At 35.3% G+C, this 25,771-nt stretch overlaps 1 protein-coding gene across 2 annotated transcripts in view; it reads left to right on the forward strand.

The window, feature by feature from the left end:
• The window catches only part of AHCTF1 (AT-hook containing transcription factor 1), an 83,729-nt gene extending 60,688 nt beyond the window's left edge, over positions 1-23,041 (forward strand). The window contains exons 27-36 of one of the 2 annotated variants that reach the window (XM_057547694.1): positions 72-264; positions 2,178-2,381; positions 3,057-3,471; positions 5,081-5,204; positions 7,357-7,442; positions 9,509-9,717; positions 11,282-13,118; positions 17,551-17,684; positions 18,784-18,866; positions 20,524-23,040. In XM_057547694.1, coding sequence (XP_057403677.1) covers positions 72-264; positions 2,178-2,381; positions 3,057-3,471; positions 5,081-5,204; positions 7,357-7,442; positions 9,509-9,717; positions 11,282-13,118; positions 17,551-17,684; positions 18,784-18,866; positions 20,524-20,713 — 3,475 coding nt within the window. In that variant the 3' untranslated portion in view covers positions 20,714-23,040. Of the gene's footprint in view, positions 1-71; positions 265-2,177; positions 2,382-3,056; positions 3,472-5,080; positions 5,205-7,356; positions 7,455-9,508; positions 9,718-11,281; positions 13,119-17,550; positions 17,685-18,783; positions 18,867-20,523 lie in introns of both variants that reach the window. The other variant, XM_028162535.2, reaches the window with a different exon arrangement.
• Positions 23,042-25,771: the final 2,730 nt, after the last annotated feature.

A 25,771-nucleotide genomic window follows, 5' to 3' on the forward strand; every position in this document is an offset into this window, starting at 1 on the left:
CTTTTGTTTCTTCAGTATAACTCAAGTGTGTTACCAGGACTTTTCTATTGATATGTATACTGTGATTACAGGCTGCTGGATTTGGTTGTTCATCCTGTCCCCCAGCCTGCTCAGTGTTTGGGATTTATTCAGCAAAGCCCCACAAGATCTCCTTTGTCCCTGGCATCCACCTCATTGCCAGTAAATTCACAGTCAAACGGATCACGTCACAATGCTTCCAGGGCTTCAGAATTACATTTACTTGAAACTCCTCTTGTAGTTAAGGTAAGTATTAACATGTCTAGCATTCCTAGTGAAGCTAGGAAGTTCTTACTTTTCAAGTAGCAGAGAGAAATAAGCTGTTTATAATTGATATCTCTGGGTAATAAGGGGCTTTAGGCCTTTATTTTCCTTTTTTCTTTTCTGTGGATATATTTCCACAATGCTTACTGTATTTTTATATTTTCAGAAACAGACTTTATTAAATTTACCCTTTGTGGTTAACTGGCATTATGCTCAAGGTTAACAGTTACATTGCTCTGAAAGTAATGCAAGCCTCTGTGGTTATTATAAATAGGCCTTTTTCCTTTGAAAAATGCTTTCATATTCTTGGGTTTGCTTTTTTTTTTTTTTAATTCAGTTTCTGATAGCATTTTGCCATTATTTCTTTCCTTTATCAAATACTTTTTAATTCTTAATATTTTTAGAAAAATTTATTTTAAAATTCTGGCGCCTTCAATAAAATTATAAACTGTTACTCTTTCCTATTATCAGTAGGGAATTGCTTTTTCCTTCACCCTCTCTGGGAAATTATTAGCTGAGAAACCACAAAACTAAACTTGTGATGACTGGTAACAGTGGACTTCTACCCTCCCATTGTCGAAATGTTTTCACGTATGTTATCCACAAGCTCGTTGTCCAGTGTTCTGGATTCAGTCCCAGAAGGTTTCCTTTTTTGTTGTTGTTTTTTCTTAATTGTTTCTGGATATGCAGCATTTAGAGTGAAGCCAGGGAATTCTTATTTTTCAAGTTGGATAAAAGATACTTTAATAAGTGCTAGACCTAAAATAGTTATTGAAAGAAGTTGAAAAGAAGCTTGCTAAGATTACTGAGTTCCTGACATTTAATATCCAGTATAGTATTTCTAACTTTTTTTCTTCTATAGAAAAACATTCACATTTTATTCTCTAGGGCTAAATAAGTTCAAATGAAATTAAATGAGGGAATAATTTTGTACTTGCCACCAAAGTGAATCTAGGAGGGCTTCCCTGGTGGTGCAGTGGTTGAGAATCTGCCTGCCAATGCAGGGGACACGGGTTCGAGCCCTGGTCTGGGAAGATCCCACGTGCCGCGGAGCAACTGGGCCCATGAGCCACAATTACTGAGCCTGCACATCTGGAGCCTGTGCTCCGCAACAAGAGAGGCCGCGATAGTGAGAGGCCCGCGCACCACGATGAAGAGTGGCCCCCGCTTGCCACAACTAGAGATAGCCCTTGCACAGAAACGAAGACCCAACACAGCCATAAATAAATTAATTAATTAATTATTTTTAAAAAACTGAGTCTAGGAAGAAATTCAATATAACCTTGTAACAGTTCTAATGGAATTTAATAATCTAATAGGATCCAATAATCTGTTTACTAGTCCTTTGGAAGAGAGGTTAAGTGAAGGAATTATCAATATTTCTACTAACTAGTTCCTATGCTAATTATTTGTATTCATTATAGTAAACCAGTCAGAATTCTTATAAGTAATTCAGTTACTATTGGAGTCATGTGATGCAATTGTATTTTTTCTAAAACAGTCTTAAAGTCAGTCTAATTTCGATTAGCTTGCTATAATTAAACTAGGTTCTGTTCATCACACACTATCATCTCTTTCACCTAACTAAAGTTTTCTAAGCAGTAGTTAAATTATCTTATCTCAGCACTTTATAAAGTTGAACTTAAACCTGGGAATAACCAAGGTCTTTAGAATGATTATGGATGCGGCTTTATGTTTTATTTTTATAGCCTTATATATATAGAAAGCCCTGAGCAGAATTTTGTATTTCCAGTAATGTGTAATACAACTTTTTATTGACATTTTTATTGGAGATGAGAATATAGCCACCACTGTGACTCGCTTGGCCCTGTCTGTCCTTATGTAGGTGCCTTTTACAAACACTAATGGTGAATTTCATTTGCTCTTTGTCATAGAAAGCTAAGACTTTGGCTATGTCAGTTACTTCCCCTGGATTTGCCGAGTTCACTCCTCAATCCATCCTAAGGTCTGGTCTTCGCACAACACCTTTAGCGTCTCCCTCTTTGTCACCTGGAAGGTCTCTTACTCCTCCTTTACGACTTAAAGAAACTAGAATTTCATTCATGGAAGAAGGCATAACCACAAAATGGACTGCTGGAGTAAGTTTGATAATAGTTGGAACAAAAGGATTTAATAAGAATATATTAGCTCTTATAAGTAAAAAGTTAGATAAATTGATTTGTATAATATCACTACAGATTTTTATATACAGTCTTGCAGGTAGTCATAAAATCAGAAGACATTAGTTCAGAAGGCAACTTTAGGGCCTTGGCTAAGCCAAAGCCATCACTTACAGGTGAAGAAAATAGGGCTAGAAGCACCAAGTCAAATTATCTATAACCAAATAGCTATTTGATGGTAGAAATGGGACTAGAATTGTTTTGTTTTGTTTTTTTAAATTTCTTTGTTTTTTAACCCGTATTGTACTGCTTCTCTTATTAAGTTCCTAGTTTGTTGTCTATTTAGGGAGGGTATGTCTTCAGAACTCCACTGTAGGTTAATAGGAACTCATTGGTGCTTATTGGGCATCTTGCCTATTCTGTGTTTTAGTCTTTTGGGAATAGTGATCTATCACCAGTTAGAGAACCATTAACAGTCATTAACTTTTAATCAGCAATCTGAAGAGAATGGATTTAGAATAAGTGAATTTTGATGGAGAAAAGAATTTGGAGAAAAATGGAACGTGGAGAGGGTGGGTATGATTGGGATGGATAGCTAGACGTGACTGATTTTTACTAGTAAAATTATTTTTCTCCAAACCTTTTACTTAACAGGCTGCAGATGACAGCAAAACAAAAGCATTTATTACTGCACCTTTCCATAAATGTGCAGTTCCAGCAGAAACTGAATGGCTGAAGAATAAAGATAAGGCAACATCTTTTCCCCTGAATAGCCCTGAAAAGGACCATCAAGAAATGAATGTGAGGTCACAGGATACAACTTCACAAAGTTTGGAGAAACTGGATGTGAGCATAGAAAATAGCAATACTTCAGCCAGATCAGACCAGACTACCTTGGAGTATCAGGATGCTCCATCACCAGGAGACTTTGAATGTATTTTCATGGCCTCTAAGCCAGTGACACGCTCTTCCACTGAGCAAATTACTAACTTAACTGAACAGACTGAGAACAGTGATAAAGATACATTTGAATCGGAAGTAACTCCTCCAGACCTGGAGAAACAAATGGGTAAGAACTCATCCCAAATATTCAAAATGGCCATTGATACTCTTCAGTAAAATTTGTAATAGAGGTTTTTCTGTCATAAGAGAAGCATCAGGGTTAAATAATTATATGATCACAGCACAGTAGGTTCTAGACATAATACACATTATCTTAATTCTTTCCACTTACAAATATGGCTTACTTATATTGTTATATTCATTATAAGTAGGTGTGAGATTTGAGGAGAGGAGAACTTAATGTGTGTTCTGTTTTCATTTGGAAATGAAATTTGGAAAAGAACAGTAATGGTTAAGGAAGAAATGCCGGGTATCAGTGTGACTTAAAGTCTTCCTATAGCTATGAGAAATAATAATACTGCCTTTATAGACTAGATTAACTTACCCATACAGCAGCCTCAACTTTCTAGAAAGCTGCTCAGAATACAGGAAGTTCATTCTACTCTCCATCCCTACCTCCAAAATAATCACTGGAAACTGAAAAGTAATGTCCAAAGACCCATGAATTTATTGTCTTTATATTCATTTGTCAAAAAAATTTTGAGCCCCTAATTTACGTGCAACAGGTGGGCTCCGGCTTTGTGTGTGCTAGGTGTTAAGTGATAAAGTAATAAGTAGACATAGCACCTGCCCACATGTAATTTTGAACCTAGTGGATTATATCAAACAAGCATGTACAATGTAGTTTGATAAGTGCTACACTGGGGAACATAGAAGGGACCAGTAGAAAACCAGGAAGGGGAGAGATTTGGCTTAGAATTGGTGGATCAGAAAACTTACTCTATTTTTATGTTTCTTACCCCTGCATAGATTTAAAGGTAATTCCTAACTTTAAATATGTAAAACCCAATACTTATATAAAAATCTGTGTCATAGTGGTTTCTTTGGGGAAATACGTTCTGCCTAAGCTGAACTAAAGGTTTCTTAAAATGTGAATGCGGTGAAGTTGGGGCTATGATGTCTTTATTTAATAAACATACACATTATTAATTGCTCTAAGAATTTAGGACTCTCTTTATAAATAGCATATGTTTAGAAGTTTATGTTATTCTTTTGATGTGCTGTGTTCCACTAAAATATTTGAATGGTAAACGTTCAACAAGGATGTTCATGGCAATATCTTCATTGATTAGTCCTGAAATGATTAGACAGTCTCAAATGGAAATTTTTATTGTTTTTGTAGGGGATTATGTAGCACAGACTTTAGAGTGAAATAAGCTAGATTTGAATCTTACTAGCTCAGCTAGTTGCTAGGTTTGTGATCTGGGATAAGCAGTGTAACCATATGCTTCTGTTTTCTCATCTGTAAAATGGGAGTAATAGTACTACCTCTTTGTATGTTGAGGATTAAGAGAGTTGTTAAATGTAAAACACTTGCAGCAGTGCCTGTTAAGCCAAAAGTGTGAGTGGTAGATGAAAGAGAGGGGGTTGGGAGGGGGGCTCTTGGCCTAGGCTCAGAGAATTAGAAGGAACTTGCAGTCTGATGCCAATGGAGTAAATCTAAAAGTACAAAAAGCAGACCCAACAACTTATTAAAAAGTAATAGGCCAGGACCGTGAGTAATCACTAAACATTTAGCATAAATAATTATGAATGTTCTTAACTGTGATTTATAGGCACTTTAGAAGATGCAGAAACAAAGGATCTCTTAGTTGCACAGGGGGCACTTTCAGAATTAAATACCTTAAGCCCCATTCAAGGAGTTGAAGCTTCTTTTTGTGTACCATCAGTCTGTGAAGGGTAAGTTTATAGAGAAAATTTCAAATATTAATAAAGTTTAATGAAACTGTGAAGCAGTAGTAAATATTGATATTTGTTCTATGCATAGATTAGCTTTTATTTTGATCTTCGGCATTTCCATTTTGGTAATGTTTTCTGTTATGAAAGAAGTTCATTTGTACAACTGTGTGTTATTTCGTAGTTATTATGAAATCTGAGAATGATACCAGATGTTTCCTAAATATATAGAGACATGATAAATTGAGGTAGAACTCTTTAATATTCTTTGGTGATTCTATTTTTGTTGAAAACCAAAAGTGTCACTCAGAGCCACACATCCGTCCGTGCTCTCCCATTTTCAGTGGTTTCAGGGTGATCAGGTATGTATCCTATAGCACCAAGGCAGAGCGTAAGGGAGATGGTTCAGAGGCAGTAGTGTTCCCTGCCATTTGATTGATACAAGACTCTGGCAGTTTTTGTTTTTCAGTGACTGCTTGAACTGTTATGCTCCCAGTTATTCCGTTTCATTTAACACTTAACACATTTAGCCAGTGTACTAGATGATGTATGGCAGTGCTACTTAAAGTGCAGTCTAATAAGATTGATGCCAGTTCCCAGTTTATGGTCTACAACAAGATAGCAGCTTCTGTTAGAATATATATCAGTAGCCTTTTTTGAAAGTCAGCTGAGCTAATCAGTGAAGTAATTGATTGACCTTCTGGCATAAACTCCTTATCTCATTGCAAGACTGGACACATTGTATATCAGCACTTTGAGTAACACTGTTGCAGAGCAGGGGTCTCCAACCCCCGGGCTGCGGACCGGTACCGGTTAGGAACCGGGCCGCACAGCAGGAGGTGAGTGGCGGGCGAGCAAGTGAAGCTTCATCTGTCGCTCCCCATCGCTCACATTACTGCCTGAACCATCCCCCCTCATCCGTGGAAAAATTGTCTTCCACGAAACTGGTCCCTGGTGCCAAAAAGGCTGGGGACCGCTGTGGCAGAGAATACCAAAAAAGTTGCAGCTTCAGTTATCAAGAAGTAGTAAGGGTAATTTACTAAGATTAGCCCACATAAAATGTGATAATTTAAGGCGTTGTAAATGGCTCGTTACTTTATGAGTCTTGAGAGTGACTTCACAAACCACCCACAAAAATCAGTATCATAATAGTCACCTCTCATACATTGAACTCAGTCAGATGCTTCACTTCTGAGAAGAGAAATCCTGATTAACTGTGATCTTTGCCAGGCCTTCATGGAAAAAGAGGGAGAAACAGTACAAAAGGATTATCAAGATTGTTTTGTTGTTTAATTCTAAGGTTTTTAAAATTTTAATGAAAACTAATATTTATTTTAATGGGTTTGATGGATAATTACAACAATGGCAAATCAAAAGAGCATTCACTTGACCAGAAACTTTGTGGTCATCAGTAACAATCTAGGTGAATATTCACCATCCTTGGCAAGCTAGTTCCTTTTAAATGTAAACTTATTTGGTTGTGGGTTCTTAGTTATCCTTACTATAAATATTGTGATTGAGGTAAGTCTTACAAATATACCTACAAATAAATGTGTGTATATTCCAATTACATACTTTTTCTTGAATTTACTTTACAGTTTGTCCAGTTTAAAAAATCAGCATGCTTTAGTTGGCTTTAGGGAAAGGCCAGCTCAGAATAGAAAGGGACCACTGTCAACATCTTTCCAGAACACTTATCAAGTGGATTAATGCAGGTCACACTGGTCTCCGATTTTGAGTCATTTATCATGTGCTTTCCAGTTAGCATTAAAATATTGAATCTGATTCTACTGAGTATAAGGGGGAAATGTCCATAATATTTGATAGATTTATTTGAAGAATATGGCCACAGATAATTTAAAATTGGCCTAAGTGTAATTTATACTGACCAGCATTTTAAAATCATTTTATTTGTAGTTTAAGGTCATGCCATTGTATTCAACAACAAAAAATTAGAAAATAGGAAAAACAAATACAGCATTACTTGTTTCTAAATTCACTTGTAAATTATTTGGTATTATTCTGGATGAAGTTGCATGATATTTTCTCTGAACCTCAGTTTTCATGAACAAAATGAAAAGTAAGAATTGGGTAAAGCAGGTTAGAGCAGATGAAATCTTCTTACACACTAAAGTATATATTTCTATTTCTAAAGGAAAATCCTCACCCCGAAGTCCAAGGTACCTGTTTTAGACGAAGGACTAGTATCTGTTGAAACCTGTACCTCTACAATTAGAGCAGGTAACAATAAATGTATGTATTATTTTGACTTTAGAATTATTTCATTTTAGTGTTGTGTCTAAAGAGTGTTCTATTCTTAGGACAAAAGAATCTGGATAATCAGACTTTCTTATCTCAGTTATTCTCCAGTTGTTTCCCCAGCTAAAAATAGAATTCTGAGGAGGTGTGTCAGCTACCAAACAGTGGGTTGCTTATAAAACACTCTATGGTTCTCATAGTGGAAGTCTTAGAATGGTTTTTGTGGACATATTTAAAGAAGAGCAAAGCAAATTACCAGTCCCCAGCCAGGCTGCACACCTGCTTTTTGATCTTCTGAGATTCAGTTATATATACAGGGAAACTTCCATATTTCTGTGTTTGTGGTAACATATAGCCAAGATTGGCTTATTATTATTAGAAAATAATCTCAAATGACTGAATTTGCTCCAGGGAAAATGAACAGATGCATGGAATTTGTTTTGTATTTTTTTTTTTTGAGTGCCTCCTCTCAGTTAGACCCTGGCTATACAGAGATGAGGAAGATATATTTTCTTCATTGAACTCACAGTTGGGTTTAGGGAAAGCAGACACCTTGAATGCCTGTGTCTAGAACTTGTCTAAGCATTTCACATACGATGTTGACACTGTCTGACTCTAGAGCTCACACTCTTAACCGTTATATCCTTCTGCCTGTCAAATTATGAATAGGGCTTAGGACAAGCTTGAGTAGACCTGTTCTCCCCCACCCCACCCCCCATTAAGAATGTAATATATATTTACTGTAAAATAATCAGGAAATCATAGTCTCACATATAAAGTAAAAATCCCCATAACCCGGTTACCCAGTTTAAGAATCTATTATTAAGAAAGTGTCTTTTCCCTGAGTTTTTTTCCTGTGCATTTTTCCCCAATATGTTGAAAGAGGAGGTAAGTGCGGTGGATAGAGAATACCAAGGATTTAAACAGACTGCTTGGGTTCATAACCCTGTTCTGCACTTACTATGTATAAGACTATGAGCTATATACCTCTCTTTCTTTGTCTATAAAATTTAATAGCTTTCACTGTTAATAAAAGCTCAATAAATGTTAGCTATTATAAATTATTAACAATTAAATTTATTATAATCAAAAACAACTTTCTTTTTCACTTAACAGTATATTTAAGATATTTTCCCATGTCATTAATACAGATTAATTCTGTTCTTTTTAGTGGCTGTAATAGTATTTCATAGTATGGATGTTCTGTGGTATGCTTAACTAATTGCTGATTGGTGAACAATTTGAGCTGATGACCATTTTTGTTTGTTTTGCTATCTCATTTCTGCAATGAATATTATTGTGTATGCATCTTTGCACAGTCTGTGTCAGTGTTTCTTTTGAGCAGATTCCTAAACATGGCCTTGCTGGGTCAAGGAGTGTGCACAGATTTTTAATATTTTATTGTTTTCGCCAATAAAGGTTGTTTAAAGAGGAAGGTGAAAGATAAGGAGAAATTTTTCTTTATGATCCCCTCCACCCCAGTTTATTTAAGTGGTAGAATATGTGGCCATTTGGATGCTTTCTGCCAAAAGGGAAATATCTAGTCCTTTTCACAGCCAGATCAAAGCCCAGATTGCATGTCCCTCATGTAATTCTGTAATGGCTCAACAAGGATAGCTGGTTGTCTAGTAGTCACCTGGTGAACATAATTTTCAGATTAATAAGGAACAAACATCTGAGCTCCTCAGAGCAGTTTATCATCACATTGAAGCTTCACAGTAAGGGCAAGAATTATATTCTAGTTGAGAAAAACCGAAGTTGTCATTTTTAAATGTAAAATTTATCTTCTGTGTTTTATTTTTGTGGAAAGCAAATATGTATTGTTTAAACTGAGTGATTGGATACTGATGAAACAGGAGTGACATGTAAATCCTCATAGGCTTTTCCTCTTTTAAGATGTTAGAAATTTTTTGGCACTATGACAGTTTTTCAAGGAAACATTAAGTGCAATGCAGCCTTTTCCCTTCTGTTTGCTTCCCCAGTTGTGTATATATCTTTTTCTGTTTTTAGCTTAAAATATGGAAGATTAACTCTCATTTTTCTTTCAGCTATGGCTGATGTTCTTGGTGATAGTGGAAGCTCTGGGCTTGTTACCTCTGAAGGCCCTATTATCTCTGAACATAGGCTTGACCAGGAAACAGCACTGAACTTAAAAGAAGATCATGAAATAGAAGTTGATGTACTAAAAGCAAGTGTTGACTTACCAGAAGAAAAGCCTCCAGTTTCTGATGATTCTCCTGATACTCAAGAAATTCATGTAAAAAAAGTAATTTTTTATTTCTTTGTCAGTCTTTCAGTTTTGGTTTAGTTAGGTTTCAAACCATAGTTCAAATCTAATGTATTCATTTATTTGACTGCTATATGAAAACCTCTTTATAAAAATCTGTGTTCAAAAAAGTATATAAATATATTGTGGAATTATAGAGCACATCCTTTAAGTAAGAAATTGTTTTTCATGAAAACCGAAAGGCTGTGTTAAAGAAGTCACAATTTTAATAATTTAATTTTTGCTCAGTATCCGGTTCAAATGAAAGTTCTTTTAGCCATAAGAAAACAGATATTGGTTACTCTAGAGACATGTATGACATCGAAACTATCCAGAGCGTATATTTGAGAATAATTGAGTACAGTTAACTAGGGTTCTTTCCCACCCACCACCCCACCACCCCCCCATTCATACTTGTGGGAAAATGCTGTTCTGCTGGCTGGGGGTTAACTTCTTAGACACTCCAGAAAGGTGGGGGCTTTTTTATGTGGGGGGGGCGGTTTTTGGTATTTAATATGACTTACATTTCCTAAAATTCCACCAAATCTCTTTTATTATCAACAGGCAACTTTTATATGATACATGAATTTAAGATGAAGAAAAATCACCTCTTCTAATTATTTATAGAGATGTGATTGTATAATATTTGGGAGGCTTAACTCAGAAATGTCATGGTTATCCATATTCAATTTCATGAGTATTCTCACTGTGAGTTAGATGGATAAAGTCCCTGTTCCTTCAGCTGGGGAGCTAACACAATTTGTGGGCATGGTGTAAATGGGAATCCTCATTTCTGGGTATTTCCAGTCTTTCATTTCACTGAATGTTTGGGGAGTGGGAAAATGTCATTGTTTAGGTGGGTGGTAATGTTCTACCTTCTTGGTCAGGAGATCTCTCTGTTACTTTCTGCCTCCTCCTTTTTCTCCCCTTCCCTTACCAAAAGGTAAATGCAAGGAGCATTCCTTCTTCCACCAAACCCTTGCAAGAGAGGTACTGAACTTGAAAGCCTTAGGAATTTCATGGTTTATGCAGCCCCAGCAAAGGGAAGAGGATTGAGTCTAGCCCAAGGGAGCTTATGTAGGTGAATTCTTCTTCAACCTTATGGGGATCATGCTGTTTAGAAAAAGTGTGGTTAGTTAGGTAATTTGGGGATTATCATTAAAACACAGTTTGGGGGTTGTTTCTTTTTCTCCGGTTAATTTTTCTTTCCTTGGGTGAGAATAGAATAAGTCCTTAATTATCACAACTGTTGGCATCATAATAATTTTTAAGGTTTTGTTAAGACTGTCTTTTTTTAGCCAGGGAAATGTAGAATTCTACTTTTAATTCCATTCAGAATCTCAATCTTTTTCTATCTAGTTATTTTGACTGAGTGAGAAAGTCTGGTTGCTTAAATGGATATTTTATAAAGTAAACCCATAAGTATATGCCATATGAAATGTAGTTTATGTTTAACAATTCATACACCAAGGGAGAGGTGGTCATGAAAAAAATTTATGCTTTAGGTTAAAATAAATGTATACATTAACAGTCTCTTATCTTTAATTCATTTTAGGTAATTGAACATGAAAAGCTTGAAGTTCAAGATTCAGGACAAGAGGCTAGGAATCTTTCATTTAATGAGTTGTATCCCTCAGGAACTCTTAAGCTTCGATACAATTTTGATACCATTGAGCAACAGTTTTGTGACTTACCTGATAACAAAGACTCTGCTGAGTGTGACATTGCTGAAGTAGATGGGGAACTTTTTGTGCCACAGAGCAACTTTACCTTGATTTTGGAAGGTGAAGAAGGAGAAGTAGAGACAGGTGATTCTGCAGCATCTAATGTGCTAGCTAAAGCAGCTAATGCAGCCACTGAGGAAAAACATGTATACAGTGGGGAAAATGATAATCACGGACATGTTGCAAATTTGCCATCTGTCATAACTAGTGATCAGGAGTCCCAAAGGGTAGAGACATTACCATATGTGCCTGAACCAATTCAAGTAGCAATCGCAGAAAATTTATTAGATGTAATTAAAGACACAAGAAGTAAAGAAATTACTTCAGATACAATGGAACAGTCCATTCAAGAAAACATACCTTTAATAAGCCAAAAGGTAATGTGTTCCACCAAGTTAGCCAAATCTACATTTAAGACTGTTCAGGAAACAAGTACGGTGACTATAAATGTCAGCGAGGTTAATGACATGATTTCCTCCAGAACTCGCAACAGAGGACGTGTCCAAAACCTGAATGTCAAATCGGCACAACAGGAAGAGTCAGCAGATGTTGCTACTCCTGAGATGCTGGGACTTTCAGTTACAAAGAGAACTAGGAAAACAAAAGAAATTTCGGGGGCTTTTGAAAGTGCCTGTTCTGATGATAAAGGAATATCTCATAACCAGCAAATACCTCAAAATTCTATTACTCCTAGGAGAGGAAGGAGAAAAAAAGAAATTAATCAAGACATTTTAGAAAATATTAATTCTGTGGAACAAGAATTACAGGTTACTCCAGGTAGGGAATTAAGAAGGTTAAAATCATCTCAGCTGTTGGAACCAGCAACTGAAGAAACTTCTCTTAGAAAAGAAGTTAAGCTTTCATCTGTTACAAAAAGGACTCCTAAACGAATTAAAAAATCTGTCGAAAATCAGGAAAGTGTTGAAGTTATAAATGATCTGAAAATCAGTAAAGTAGCAAGTCCTAGCAGAAGTACCAGGAAATTGAGAAGTGCTAATTTGGAAACTTCTAAAAATACAGGATATAAACAAGATGGGGAGTCCATTGAAGAGCAACTGCCTATTCAACATAGTAAAAGGGTTAAAAAGAAAGAAGTTAGTGCATCAGATGTAATAGAAGATTCCAAACTTGGTTCATCCCAGTTGACTCTTCAAGCAGAGTTTGATACTCCTGCTACACCTAGGAAACGTGGTAGACCAAGAAAAATTAATCCATCTGAAGATGTAGAATCTAAGGCTGTTAAGGAAGCAAGAAGTCTCAAGAAGAGAGAAGGTCTCAGCATCCAAAGGAGATCTACAAGAAACACCCCAGCTAAAAGTGAAAATACTGATGTTGGAAAACCAGCTTTAGAAAAATCAGTTTTAGTGCCAAATGAGGAACTTGTTACAGCAATGAGCTCTAAGAAGAAGCTTACAAAAAGGACTGAAAACCAAAGCCAAAAACGTTTATTACACTCAATATCAGAAAAATGCATAGATGAAGAAATGACAGACAAAGAACCGAATGACCAAGAAGAAAAATTGCTTGCCACAGTTGCTTTGACTAAATCTTCCCGTAGCACAAGGACTAGATCTAGCAAGGCCATCTTGTTGCCGGACCTTTCTGAACCAAAAAATGAGTCTTTTTTATTTTCTCCTCCTGTGTCAAAGGTTCCAAGGAAAGAGAAAGGTACTTTTATTTCTTTTCAAAGCATAATTTTCATCTCATTCTAAGTCTTCAGTTTAAAAAAAATTCTGTTGGTTCAAACATGATTAGATTTTGTGTTAAGGCACTTAACGGATTATTTCTTCTAAAACTGATTTGTAGTTACAGGGAATTTCTCCCCCTTTAAAAAACATAAACAAAAACCAATTTTGATCTTTTGATAGTAAAATTTAAATATTTTATATTTTAAAGTTTATTTTTAGATCCAAGAATTTCTGTTTCACCATGACTTTTTAAATCCTATAATTTACTTGACATAGGTTTAATTTTTTAGAATAGTATTATTTCTCTTCATTCTGCCCTTATATCATGTGACTTAATTTTGGTTTCTCCCCAGATAGAACCATCATTTTTGGCTCATATCCCAGCTGGTGTCCACAACTTTAAATTGTTTTGAAGGGAAACAGCAGTAGAATTCTATTGATTACGATACAGAAATTATTTAAATCCATATTCCCTATTGTCTATGAACTGGCAAGTCTACATGCCCAACCTCCCTCACTGACGATAAATGAGCTAATGATTGTACTGTTTGGTGGGTATAGTTCATACCTTCTCAACAGGAGTGATATCTCTCCCAAAAGGGTGAAAATATCTTACTCTTTTTTATGTGTAAAGCAGAGATATACATAAAGTACATAAACAGATATACAGTATTATCTGTGCTATTAAGATTTCTTGTGGGGGGGGGAATTCAGTGAGGGAGACAATTAAGGAAAAAGGTCTAAAAAGGTGCTGATAAAGATTAGGGACTTGTAAGTGAAGTAGGTGTCTTTGTTGTTCTACTAAACTTTTTTATTAAACTGTTGCATGCATTTTTAAATGCGTTAGTGAACATCCTATACAGTTGCTTCCTGACTTGGGGAAGGCCAAGAGAAGGATAAGTCATTTAAAAATCTGCAAACTGAAATTTTCTGCCTTCAACATTCACTGTGTAAAAACCTCTTTAAGTATATTGTATTCATGAAGTCCAGTTGTTATATTTACATAGGACAAGCCCAGGAAAGGGCCCTTTGCCATAGAATTGATCATTTGACCAAAAAATGATCTGTAGTTATGGGAGATTTTGGTAGTACTGTATAATCCAGTTTCTTCTTGCTGTTGGGAAAGTGTGGTTATGCTTATACTTGGCATGGAGGAAAAAGAAATGACCAAATGTGAGATTTTAGCTTTTACTAAGCTGCTATTTTAGATAAAAGTTAAAATGAAAAAGAACAGTGAGTGGTAGAAGAATGTCATTAACAATTCTTTTATACTTTTCTAATGACTTTTAGAGTATAGTAAACGCAAAATTTGGGGGTTCTTTTGGTAGAGCATAGCCAAACATCTCAATAATTCTGATATTTGTTATCTTTACATAGTCGTCATCTGTATACATGTTACCTATAACTATTTTTTGTAATAAAAATAATATATGCCTGCCACAGAAAATTAGAAATTAAAAGTATTTAATCTAGTCAACTAGAGGACCAGTAACCACTGTTCACATTTTCTTTTATATCCTTCTAGTTGAATATATAGTTTGTTTTTTATAAAACCCAACAAACTACGGTTTGTGTATAGATATATATACTGCTCCCACCACCTCCTACTTACTTCTTGAGCATTTTTCCTCAAAACCCTGAGTGTTCGTGGTTTTGTATTTTTTTGTTTGTTTGTTTTTTACACATTGATAGAGTCCACGTGTGGCATTTCATCTCACTTATGTGCCGCAGATCACTCAAGCATTCTCCTGCCAGGTATTTGAATTGTCTTCAGATTTTCTGGTATTAACAATAAGCATCTTCTAGTATGAGGTTAGAGGTGATAAGAAATTTGGGACTGAGATTTCTCACTTCTGCCACTAACTAGCTGGGCAGAAAATCATTTAACCTTTCTGAATCTTGTTTTCTCATCTTTACAATGTGGGTAATAATGCCTACTATGTAGGGTTCTTGTGAGTATTGAGTGTTCACTACTTTAACAAATCAATTAACACCATCGTTAGTTTCCTTTCTTATTTTGCCCTCAGATTTTAGTTTCTACACTCTTACAATACCTTCTGTCCCTTGTGCCTATTTAACTTGCATTTTTTTAAAAAAAACTTCAGGGAGGGGTGGGAGGTACAGAGAAGAGTGGATACAGAAATATTATATGATTAGAAAGCTGGAGGCCATCCTCTATTTAATTGAAACATGTCAAAGAAACAGATATCGTAGAATCACTAACTAAAAAGAATGTAAAGCTTTACATTTCAATAGATTTTCTCAAATTCCGTTACTCAGCAGCAGATATTTAAGAAGGGTTTGCTGTATACCTGAGGCTATACTAGGGTATACATTCACCAGTTCATTTGATTCTCAGTATAACCCAGTGTAGTACAGGTACTATTATTCCTTCTTTCCACAATGAGGAAATTGAAATTCAGTGAAACTGAGCACCCACATCACCCAGGTAATGAATAAATAGTGATGTCTTGGAGCCGATTCCTGCTGGCTAGTGAGAGCCAATTGTTAAATATTCAGGAATTTTGTGAGCCAGCCATGGAACATTTATAGCACAGAAATAAGCAAATGCTATAAATCAGAGTTGCGGTTTTTTTTGTTGTTGTTGTCTTTTCCTTCCCAGAAAGCTGTTTACCAGTACCTTATTGGGTTTGAATCTATAGGACTTTCGAACTTCTTAGGCCTTAAGTAGCACTGGCCACCAAAACTTACCCTCAGAAAGCTTACCGAAGTACGCAAGGAATTGAAAGTATAATAAAGTCTTGTCTGGCTAATAGAAGCATATGGAAGGAATGGTGGGGCTGAACATTTTTGCACGTGATAATGTATTTTTGTATTTCCTTCTTTATTCCTTTGGGTGCAGTGGGGAACTGTAGGTGAGAAATATGAGCTGGTCTTTGGAAAGCCAAAGAAGCTCTTGTTCCTGGTAGCCTGGAAAAAGAAAAATAGAATGTATCATTTTCACAGAGCATAGATTTGTTTGTCTGTATCTTAACTGCAAAAGAGAGGAGTTAACCACCAGTGCCACTTATGCCACTTATCAGCTGGGAGCGGAGATGACTTTTATTTCTGACCCTCACCCCTTTTTTCTTTTGTTAAAAATCACATGCTTTACAGAATTTGACATCTTACAGAACTCTTGATTGTCCCAGTAGGTGAAATATCATTGAACTATAATTTGGGAATTTTATTCCAAAGATTTGTAAATTATATTCTTGAAATAATAACGTTATAACATGCAAACAGCCGTAAAGCACTAACATTATTCTAATCTTTAATCTCCACAGTAACCTTAAAGGTGCCATTTTGAATCTCATTTTATAGAAACTGAGGCACAGAGAGGTTTAGGTAACTTGCTTTTTGTCCCACAGCTAATAAATCCAGAAGCTAGGATTTAATTTCTGGCAGACTGGTTCAACTGCACCATGCCACTTCCATAATTACATTGCTAACTGCCATTAATATGGAGACCCTATAGTAAAAAACAGGGAAAAAATCTGAAATGAAGTGTGTGATAAATATTTTTAATTACATACACTTTCAAGTAATTCTTAATTAAACCATTTCTATTTGTCTATGGAAAATCTTCCTATCGGCCTGTTTTTCTATATTGTTACTTTTCTCTGCTTGCTTTTTTTCTTTTATGCTGTGGACTTTTCTATTGTTCCCCTTGCATGGAACAACTGGCTCAGAATAAGCTGAAAGGAAAGAGGGTTTGAGTCTCTTCTTCGTAAATAAAATTGCTTTTTAAAGTAAAAACCTTGCCTCTGGAAAAGTAGGAATTATGAAGCAAAGTAGCTCAGGTTACACAGGACAGGCATACCTGGGAGATATTTGCAGATTAGGTTCCTTACTATCACAGTAAAGCAAATATCACGATAAAGCAGGTCATGCAAATTTTTTGGTTTCCCAGTGCATGTAAAAGTTACGTTTACACTATACTGTAGTCTTTTAAGTGTGCAATAGTATTTTTAAAATGTTCATACTTTAATTATAAAATACTTTATTGCTAAAAAATGCTAACCATCATCTGAGCTTTAAGCGAGCCTAATCTTTTTGCGATAGTAACATCAAAGATCACTGATTACTGTAACAAATATAATAATAATGAGAAAGTTTGAAATATTGGGAGAATTACCAAAAATGTGACACAGAGACATGAAGTGAACAAATGCTATTGGAAAAATGGCACAGATAGACTTGCCACAAACCTTCATTTTGCCATACCATATTTCAAACCTTCAAATAATGCCATACCTCTTTTTATTGTGCTTTGCGTTATTGCCCTTAACTGCACTTCACAGATCTTGCTTTTTGTTGCAAGTTGAATTTATATGTCTATATATATAAAATAGATATATATATATAAATAGATATACAGTGTTTTGTTCTTTCTTTCTACCTTTCTTTAGCTAAAAAAATAGAGGCTCCTGTGCAGCTGCAAGAATTAGTTTCGGGTTTACCTTCTCAATTTGTCTTCTCACCTCCTACTTTAAGGACCAGGCGGAAAAACACATCTAATACATCCAAACTTGTAGATGAACTGGTAAGAAATGCATGATTTTATTTGTATGTGTATCTAAACATGCTTTTTATTTTTTTAAGCAATGCTTCCTAGATAAACTTCTTTTAAAAAGAGCAGACATTTATACTATAAGTCCAAAATTGTCTTTTCTGCACTTTTGGGGATACTACCTTTAAGACAGATTGGTATGTTACTCATGGTTTATTATTGGCAGCTGCAGTTTAAATTACCTATTAGGGGAAGGGTTTTTAAATTGTAGTGTCCCACCATCATTATCTGGATGTACTTATTTAAAATGTAGGTCCCTGACCCCCTGGAGTGTCATCCACAGACCACACTTGGAGAGAGAGTGTTTCAGAGCTGACTAGTTGCATGTAACTCTAAAATAAAAATAGTTCAGGGATTGAATGTGAGCATGAGACCCTTATACTTACCAGTCTTAATTCATAAGCATGTCTTGAATTATCTGCTGTGAGCCAGTTACTATGCAAGGAAAAAGGCACAAAAATAATTCAGGCAGATTCCTTGTTTTTCAGGAGTTCAGTTTAATTGAAGAGGCAAAAATACAGATAATTATTTCACAGCATGATAAGAATCATTTATACCCAGATAACCCTGTAGACCCTGTAGGTAAAGGAGACGGGCATTGCTGGAAGAGAAGACAGCAGATGCAAAGACGCAGGAGCCTGGCGATGATGCATGAGGAAGGGGGTGGGGCTGTTCACAAACTAGCAAATAGCCATGTGCATGCTTTAAGTAGTTTCGGTGAAAAGGGAATTCTAGGGAGGAAAAATGGTCACTGGTGGCCTAATTCTTATGCCGCGAGAGCCTGGATTTGGACAGAGTCAATAGAACAAAAGGGCAGGGGACAATGGAAACATTCCAGAATAAAGTTGATAAGACTTGGAGATGACTGAATGTGTGGGGATAAGGGATAATGAGCTGTCCTAGATGACCAAGGTTTCTACCAAAAAATATAAGGAGTCCATTTGATATTTGTTAAGTTTAAATTCATTTAGCACTGTCTGGCTATATTCCTTGACTCAGGATGGAACTTTTTAGTTTAGATTTCAATTGTTTAATTACTTAAGGTTCATCTTTTAAAATTTTTAACCCATAGGAAGATGATGCTCAATCAATTGAAACTGTGGGAAAGCAACAAGTGAAAAGAACCAGGACTGCAAAAACAAAACAAGCAAGCAAGTAAGACTTTTCTATGCTGTTATTTTTTTTCTGTTTTGTTTCTTAAAATTAGAGAAGACTCAACTTAAAAAGAGAAATTAAGCTCATCAGAAAAGGGTAATTCTTAGGGGCATTTATATGCACTGGCTCTGTGTAATTGTTAGATTTCACTGCAGAAGGTGGCTTTCTTATATAGCATGAAAGCCCATTCATTCATCCTTTTTAAAGAAGGGTATCACCTCACACCAGTCAGAATGGCTGTCATCAAAAAACCTACAATAAATGCTGGAGAGGGTGTGGAGAAAAGGGAACCCTCTTGCACTGTTGGTGGGAATGTAAATTGATACAGCCACTATGGAGAACAGTATGGACGTTCCTTAAAAAGAAAAAAATAGAATTACCATATGACCCAGCAATCCCACTACTAGGCATATACCCAGAGGAAACCATAATGCAAAAAGAAAACATGCACCCCAATGTTCATTGCAGCACTATTTACAATAGGCAGGTCATGGAAGCAACCTAAATGCGCATCAACAGAGGAATGGATAAAGAAGATGTGGTACATATATACAACGGAATATTACTCAGCCATAAAAAGAAATGAAATTGAGTTATTTGTAGTGAGGTGGATGGACCTAGAGTCTGTCATACAGAGTGAAGTAAGTCAGAAAGAGAAAAACAAATATCGTATATTAACGCATGTATGTGGAATCTAGGAAAATGATATAGATGACCTTAATTGCCAAGCAGAAATAGAGACACAGACGTAGAGAACAAATGTATGGACACCAAGGGGGAAAGGGGGGGGAGTGGGAGGAATTGGGAGATTGGGATTGATATATGGCTGATTTATTTTGCTCTGCAGTAGAAGCTAACACAACATTGTAAAGCAACTATACTCCAATAAAAATTAATTAAAAAGAAAAAAAGAAGGGTAGCAGGGTGGGGGTAGTTGAATACCCACTGAATCTTTGTTTTTACAATGAGCTGGGGGAGGGGAGTGGGATGTTTCACCTTTTCCTTAGTAAAAGATAGATAACTATCAGTAAAAATCGTTAAAAACTTTTAAAAATCCTGTGATTATTTCACTATTAGCAATTAAAATTTCATCCATGGGGAAATTACTCCATTTCAGATATATTTTGCTTAAGTTGAATTTCATAAAAGTACAAAATAATCCATTTTATCTTACTTTAAAAACTGATTTAACAAGAGCTTTTGACGATAATAACACTACATATAAATTGGCTTTGTGTATATGTGGAAAACTACTTCATATTATGAAAATATATACACAGTTGCTAATTGCTGGTATTTGGGAATTGCCATTTCTCATACATATCATTATGGGCCTGCTGGGCTCTCATTCCATGGACTGGCTACTGGTACTTGACCCCTCCTTATAACCCAGCAGTATTTATTAATACATATGAAACATTTAAATGAAAATTCAGCAGTAATTGTTTTGAGTATCCCAATCATAAAGAAAATTTCTGTCATGTGAAACCTTAACTCTGCCTCTGATTAGTTTATTTGACTGAAGTTTTATTTCACTTCTCCTTTATAAAATAAAGCACTAGAAAAGACTAATCCCTAAGGTTTCTTTCAATATATTGGGAAGCCAATTACATTTTATATTATAACATGTTTATTGTTACTTAAATCTTTATTTCAGAAACACAGAAAAAGAAAGTTGGTCACCTCCTCCAGTAGAAATTAAGCTGATTTCCCCCTTGGCAAGCCCAATTGATGGAGTAAAGAGCAAACTGAGAAAGACTGTAGAAGTAACAGGAAAAAGTCTTGGAAGGAGCAGGAAGAAATTGTCTTCTTTTCCAAAGCAAATTCTACGCAGAAAAATGCTGTAATTTTTTTCCAGTTTTTAATGTACACCTATTTGTAAAGTCATCAGAATTGTGTGGATTATTAAAAATCATCTAATTTGGAAGAAAATAATTTATATAAATTATTGTAAATTTTTGTAAACAGAATGTCTTCAACAAGTAAAGTTAACTCCATATGGAGTGTGATTCTTTTAGTCCAGGCAGTTTTTTCTATTTTATATTAAGACTTCATACATTTATATAATATGTAAATATGGCTTATTATTGGAATGTTAAATAAAGTGTATACTTCACAGTAGTCTGTGTGTCTGTTAGATTTTTGAGAGGGGATTTCTGTTTTAATAATGATTTTATATGCTAGTAGGTATTGGTTCCATTTTCTTTCTCTGTGGTTAAAAGTATTAGACCAATTTAAAAATGAAGATGATTGAACTGTTTTTTTTAAGTTGCTGTTTTATAATGTATGCACTTTGCTTCTGTGATTAAGATTTCTAATCATAAATTGGGAAGGCTGTTACTGTGTTGAAATTGAATTATGGGCATGTAATTTTGCCACTTTTTTGTAGTTTAACATATTTTGTGCATTCTACCTCAAATTAGTAATTTTCCAAGTAATGCATTGGTTAAATATAATGTTGGCATTTCTTGTTCAGCAAGCTTAAAGGCTGTTATCCTTCAAGTCTCTTAATTATTCAGAGACTGATGATCCAGGTTAGACTGACCGGTTCACTGCTCACTAGCAACTTCTTAAAAGGGTTTGAGTAGTCAGAAAGGAAATGTAAAATACATCTGTTTCGTGGCTATTCAGTGCACCTTGTATGTGCCCGATATTCATAGAATGAGAAGTCTGATCAAATTTTATAAATATTCTTGCTGTGAAGGAGCTTGCTACTGAATCGCAGAAATCCCTTAATATTCAGGTTTTTAAATGACAAATTCTCATAGGACCTCAGGCACAGAATATTGAGGATGGGTAAAGAGTGTGAGTAAATGTGGAAAAAGGAAAAGAAACACCACTGTTCTCTGCAATGTGACTGTGTGCAATTAAGTGGTGATACTTGATGTGGGCTATAAAATTCATCGATAAATAAGTATTGTAAAATTATAACAGGTAATTGATAGTGTGTAATGAATGCACCATTAATAATTGATTGTCTAGAAACAGACTGCTTCTGTTGGCTAAGCTTTCAGTGTTTCAGTGTGAAGCATAAGCAGTGTACTTTCTACATTATTTTTCTACCAAATAACAATACGAATAATGGGAAAATGATGAAAATGCCTATGCCAAGTATTGACAGTGTGAAAGTGGCAGTACGAGTGCGGCCTTTTAGTCAGGTTAGTGATAAATGTTACATTGCCTTGTTGAAAGTTTGACTATGACTTTCACTTTATTAATTTTTTTAATAATAATTATCAAACTTGTATTTAAGCTGCTTGTCATTTACCGAATATTAAATTTATTTAAATTAACTTGTTAAATGGGTAATTTAAAGATCTAAACATAATTCAGAAAACACTTCATTTCATTCGTTTGAGCAAATAGCACAATAAAAAAATTGACAAGAAAAACGTATTGTCAAGTTAATAATTTTTTAAATCAGTGCAGTTTGGTGAATATAGACATGTGCTATGTATTTTTAATAATGTACTTTTTGCCCCTCAGAAACAATAGATCATAAGCAAGCAAATTGCCAGTTCTGAATGAACTCTGCATTTTACACGCTTTTATGTATAATTGTATTTATATAACTTTACAGAAACGCCAGTCGTTAAACAACTTATGGATTATACTCATTCTGGGACCTTTAGCAATTGGCCTATCTTTGATTTTCAGTGGAGTAGTTGAATCTTAAGATAACTGTTAACAATTGACCCCTTCAGCAGAGTTTTGATTGTTCGTTGTGGCTCAAACGCTGAACTAGAAACTGAGGATACCGTGTACCGTCTATGTATGTTAATAATTTATAGCAGTATGTACCATGGTAAGGTAAACCATCTTGGCACCCAGAGAAAGATCAGGTTATAGTTCATTCTGCCTGCACAGAACTTGAAGACTTCTGGAGCTAGAAGCATTTGTGTGATGACCATAAAGGATAAGTAAGATTTGGATAAGAGTATGCTAGAACGGCATGCAAAGGTCTATTTGACAGTAATTAATTCTGAATGGGATACAGTGTAATGATGACCTCATATTACATCTTTTTTCCCACTCGTACAATTTGCCGCTTTTTCTTTCTTGTCCATTAAAACAAAATACTGCTTTGCACATTTTCAGTTGGTATCAGTTCTGTCCTGTCCCTTGACATTCCTCTATATTGCAGAAAATATTTTAGCAATCAGGCAGATACATGATTAGATAACTTTATATGTATAACTAGACAACTTCAAGTGTAGCAGATATTTAAGGTTACTAAAGTGGCATAGTTTCTCAGGGAACTGATGCAGAAAATGTCAAAGAATTAACTTGTGATCAGTAAATTAAATGTTTTGTCCAAAAAAAGGGAAATAAAACCATTTTATGACCTAACCCATCAACACATTGAAAGTTATTCCAGGGGTATTTTTCACTGGACTTTAATATCACTAAACTAACTGCAAGTTTTAAACAGTTAACAAGGATATAGAAATGGGCAGTAAAGCAGTTACATAATTATACAGCCTTTAGGTCCACTAAAAGTGATTGCATTTGATTCAAATCTACCACCAAAGTTGGTTATCTTAGACTAGACTAGTAGCAAGGAGGAAAGAGAATGAATACAAGAGGTGGTTTGGGGGTAAAGAGTTACGGATCACACCTGGACAACTGTTACACCGCCTTGGTGACCTAGAACCTGCCCAATTTTCTAACTTCATATCCAGTCTTTATCTTCACTGTGGGATCAGAGAACCAACTTTATGAGACTTCCTTTGTTGTAAGAAAAAGGCCGTCAGGAGCGTTTCAAGTCGGATGAACTTGGGTTCAAAACCTGACTTTATCACTTACCCACTGTGTAGCCTTCACGTTTTTAAGCTCTGAGCCTTGAATTCCTTACGTGTAAAATGGAGATATTGATACCTCACAGGGTCACTGTTACAAACACTAGATGAAATGATCTGTAAGCACTATGCTTAACAAGTAAGTACTTTTAATATTAGCTGCTATAGTTTTTTTCACCATAATATCAATATCTTTTAAATGATTTTATTGAAATTATAATTTACATTCTATACATTTAACTCATTTACAGTGTATAATTCAATTATTTTTAATATATTCACGGATACATGCAACCATCACCATGGTCAGATTAATTGATAGAACATTTTTATCACCTCAAAGAAGAAAGTACTCTTTTTTTTTTTTTTCTGAGGAAATTCTTCAGAGTAAAACACAAAGACTAAAACAAAAAACAAAAGATAATGCAGGTAGCAAACAAAAATCATTATCATCATAGTTAATATTGTCAGATAAGAGAAGATACTGAATCTGTGACCCAGAAGTAGAACGTAGGAACAAAGTTAATTAGAGAACAAAAGTGAGTTCCTACATATTTCTTCTTTTTTTTTCAGATTTTATTTTATGCTTACCAAAGCAAAGACATTGATAAAGCAAATACAATCTGCAATAATAAATACATCTGCAATAGATGCTAAATATCATTAAATTATTATATAATTTAGACAGTAAATATGGTCTATTTTTGCTTCTTTCCAATAGAATACATTTGATCACATTTTTTTTAATACAGCAGGTTCTTATTAGTCATCAATTTTATACACATCAGCGTATACATGTCAATCCCAATCGCCCAATACAGCACACCACCACCACCACCCCCCCGCGGCTTTCCCCCCTTGGTGTCCATATGTTTGTTCTCTACATCTGTGTAGAGATTTCTCAATTTCTCTCTCAATTTCTGCCCTGCAAACCAGTTCATCTGTACCATTTTTCTAGGTTCCACATATGTGCGTTAATATACGATATTTCTTTTTCTCTTTCTGACTTACTTCACTCTATGACAGTCTCTAGATCCATCCATGTCTCAACAAATGACCCAATTTCGTTCCTTTTTATGTCTGAGTAATATTCCATTGTATGCATGTACCACATCTTCTTTATCCATTCATCTGTCGATGGGCATTTAGGTTGCTTCCATGACCTGGCTATTGTAAATAGTGCTGCCATGAACATTGGGGTGCATGTGTCTTTTTCAATTATGGTTTTCTCTAGGTATATGCCCAGTAGTGGGATTGCTGGATCATATGGTAATTCTATTTTTAGTTTTTTAAGGAACCTCCATACTGTTCTCCATAGTGGCTATATCAGTTTACATTGCCACCAACAGTGCAAGAGGGTTCCCTTTTCTCCACACCCTCTCCAGCATTTGTTGTTTGTAGATTTTCTAATGATGCCCATTCTAACTGGTGTGAGATGATACCTCATTGTAGTTTTGATTTGCATTTCTCTAATAATTAATCATGTTGAGCAGCTTTTCATGTGTTTCTTGGCCATCTATATGTCTTCTTTGGAGAAATGTCTATTTAGATCTTCTGCCCATTTTTGGATTGGGTTGTTTGTTTTTTTAATATCAAGCTGCATGAGCTGTTTATATATTTTGGAGATTAATCGCTTGTCCGTTGATTCATTTGCAAATATTTTCTCCCATTCTGAGGGTTGTCTTTTCGTCGTGTTTATGGTTTCCTTTGCTATGCAAAAGCTTTTAAGTTTCACTAGGTCCCATTTGTTTGTTTTTGTTTTTATTTCCATTACTCTAGGAGGTGGATGAAAAAAGATCTTGCTGTGATTTATGTCAAAGAGTGCTCTTCCTATATTTTCCTCTAAGAGTTTTATAGTGTCTGGTCTTACATTTAGGTCTCTAATCCATTTTGAGTTTATTTTTGTGATGGTGTTAGGGAGTGTTCTAATTTCATTCTTTTACATGTAGCTGTCCAGTTTTTCCAGCACCGCTTATTGAAGAGACTGTCTTTTCTCCACTGTATATCCTTGCATCCTTTGTCATAGATTAGTTGACCATATGTGCGTGGGTTTACCTCTGGGCTTTCTGTCTTGTTCCATTGATCTATGTCTCTGTTTTTGTGTCA

The sequence above is a fragment of the Balaenoptera acutorostrata genome, chromosome 1 (genome assembly GCF_949987535.1).
Source record: "Balaenoptera acutorostrata chromosome 1, mBalAcu1.1, whole genome shotgun sequence".
Lineage (NCBI taxonomy): Eukaryota > Metazoa > Chordata > Mammalia > Artiodactyla > Balaenopteridae > Balaenoptera > Balaenoptera acutorostrata.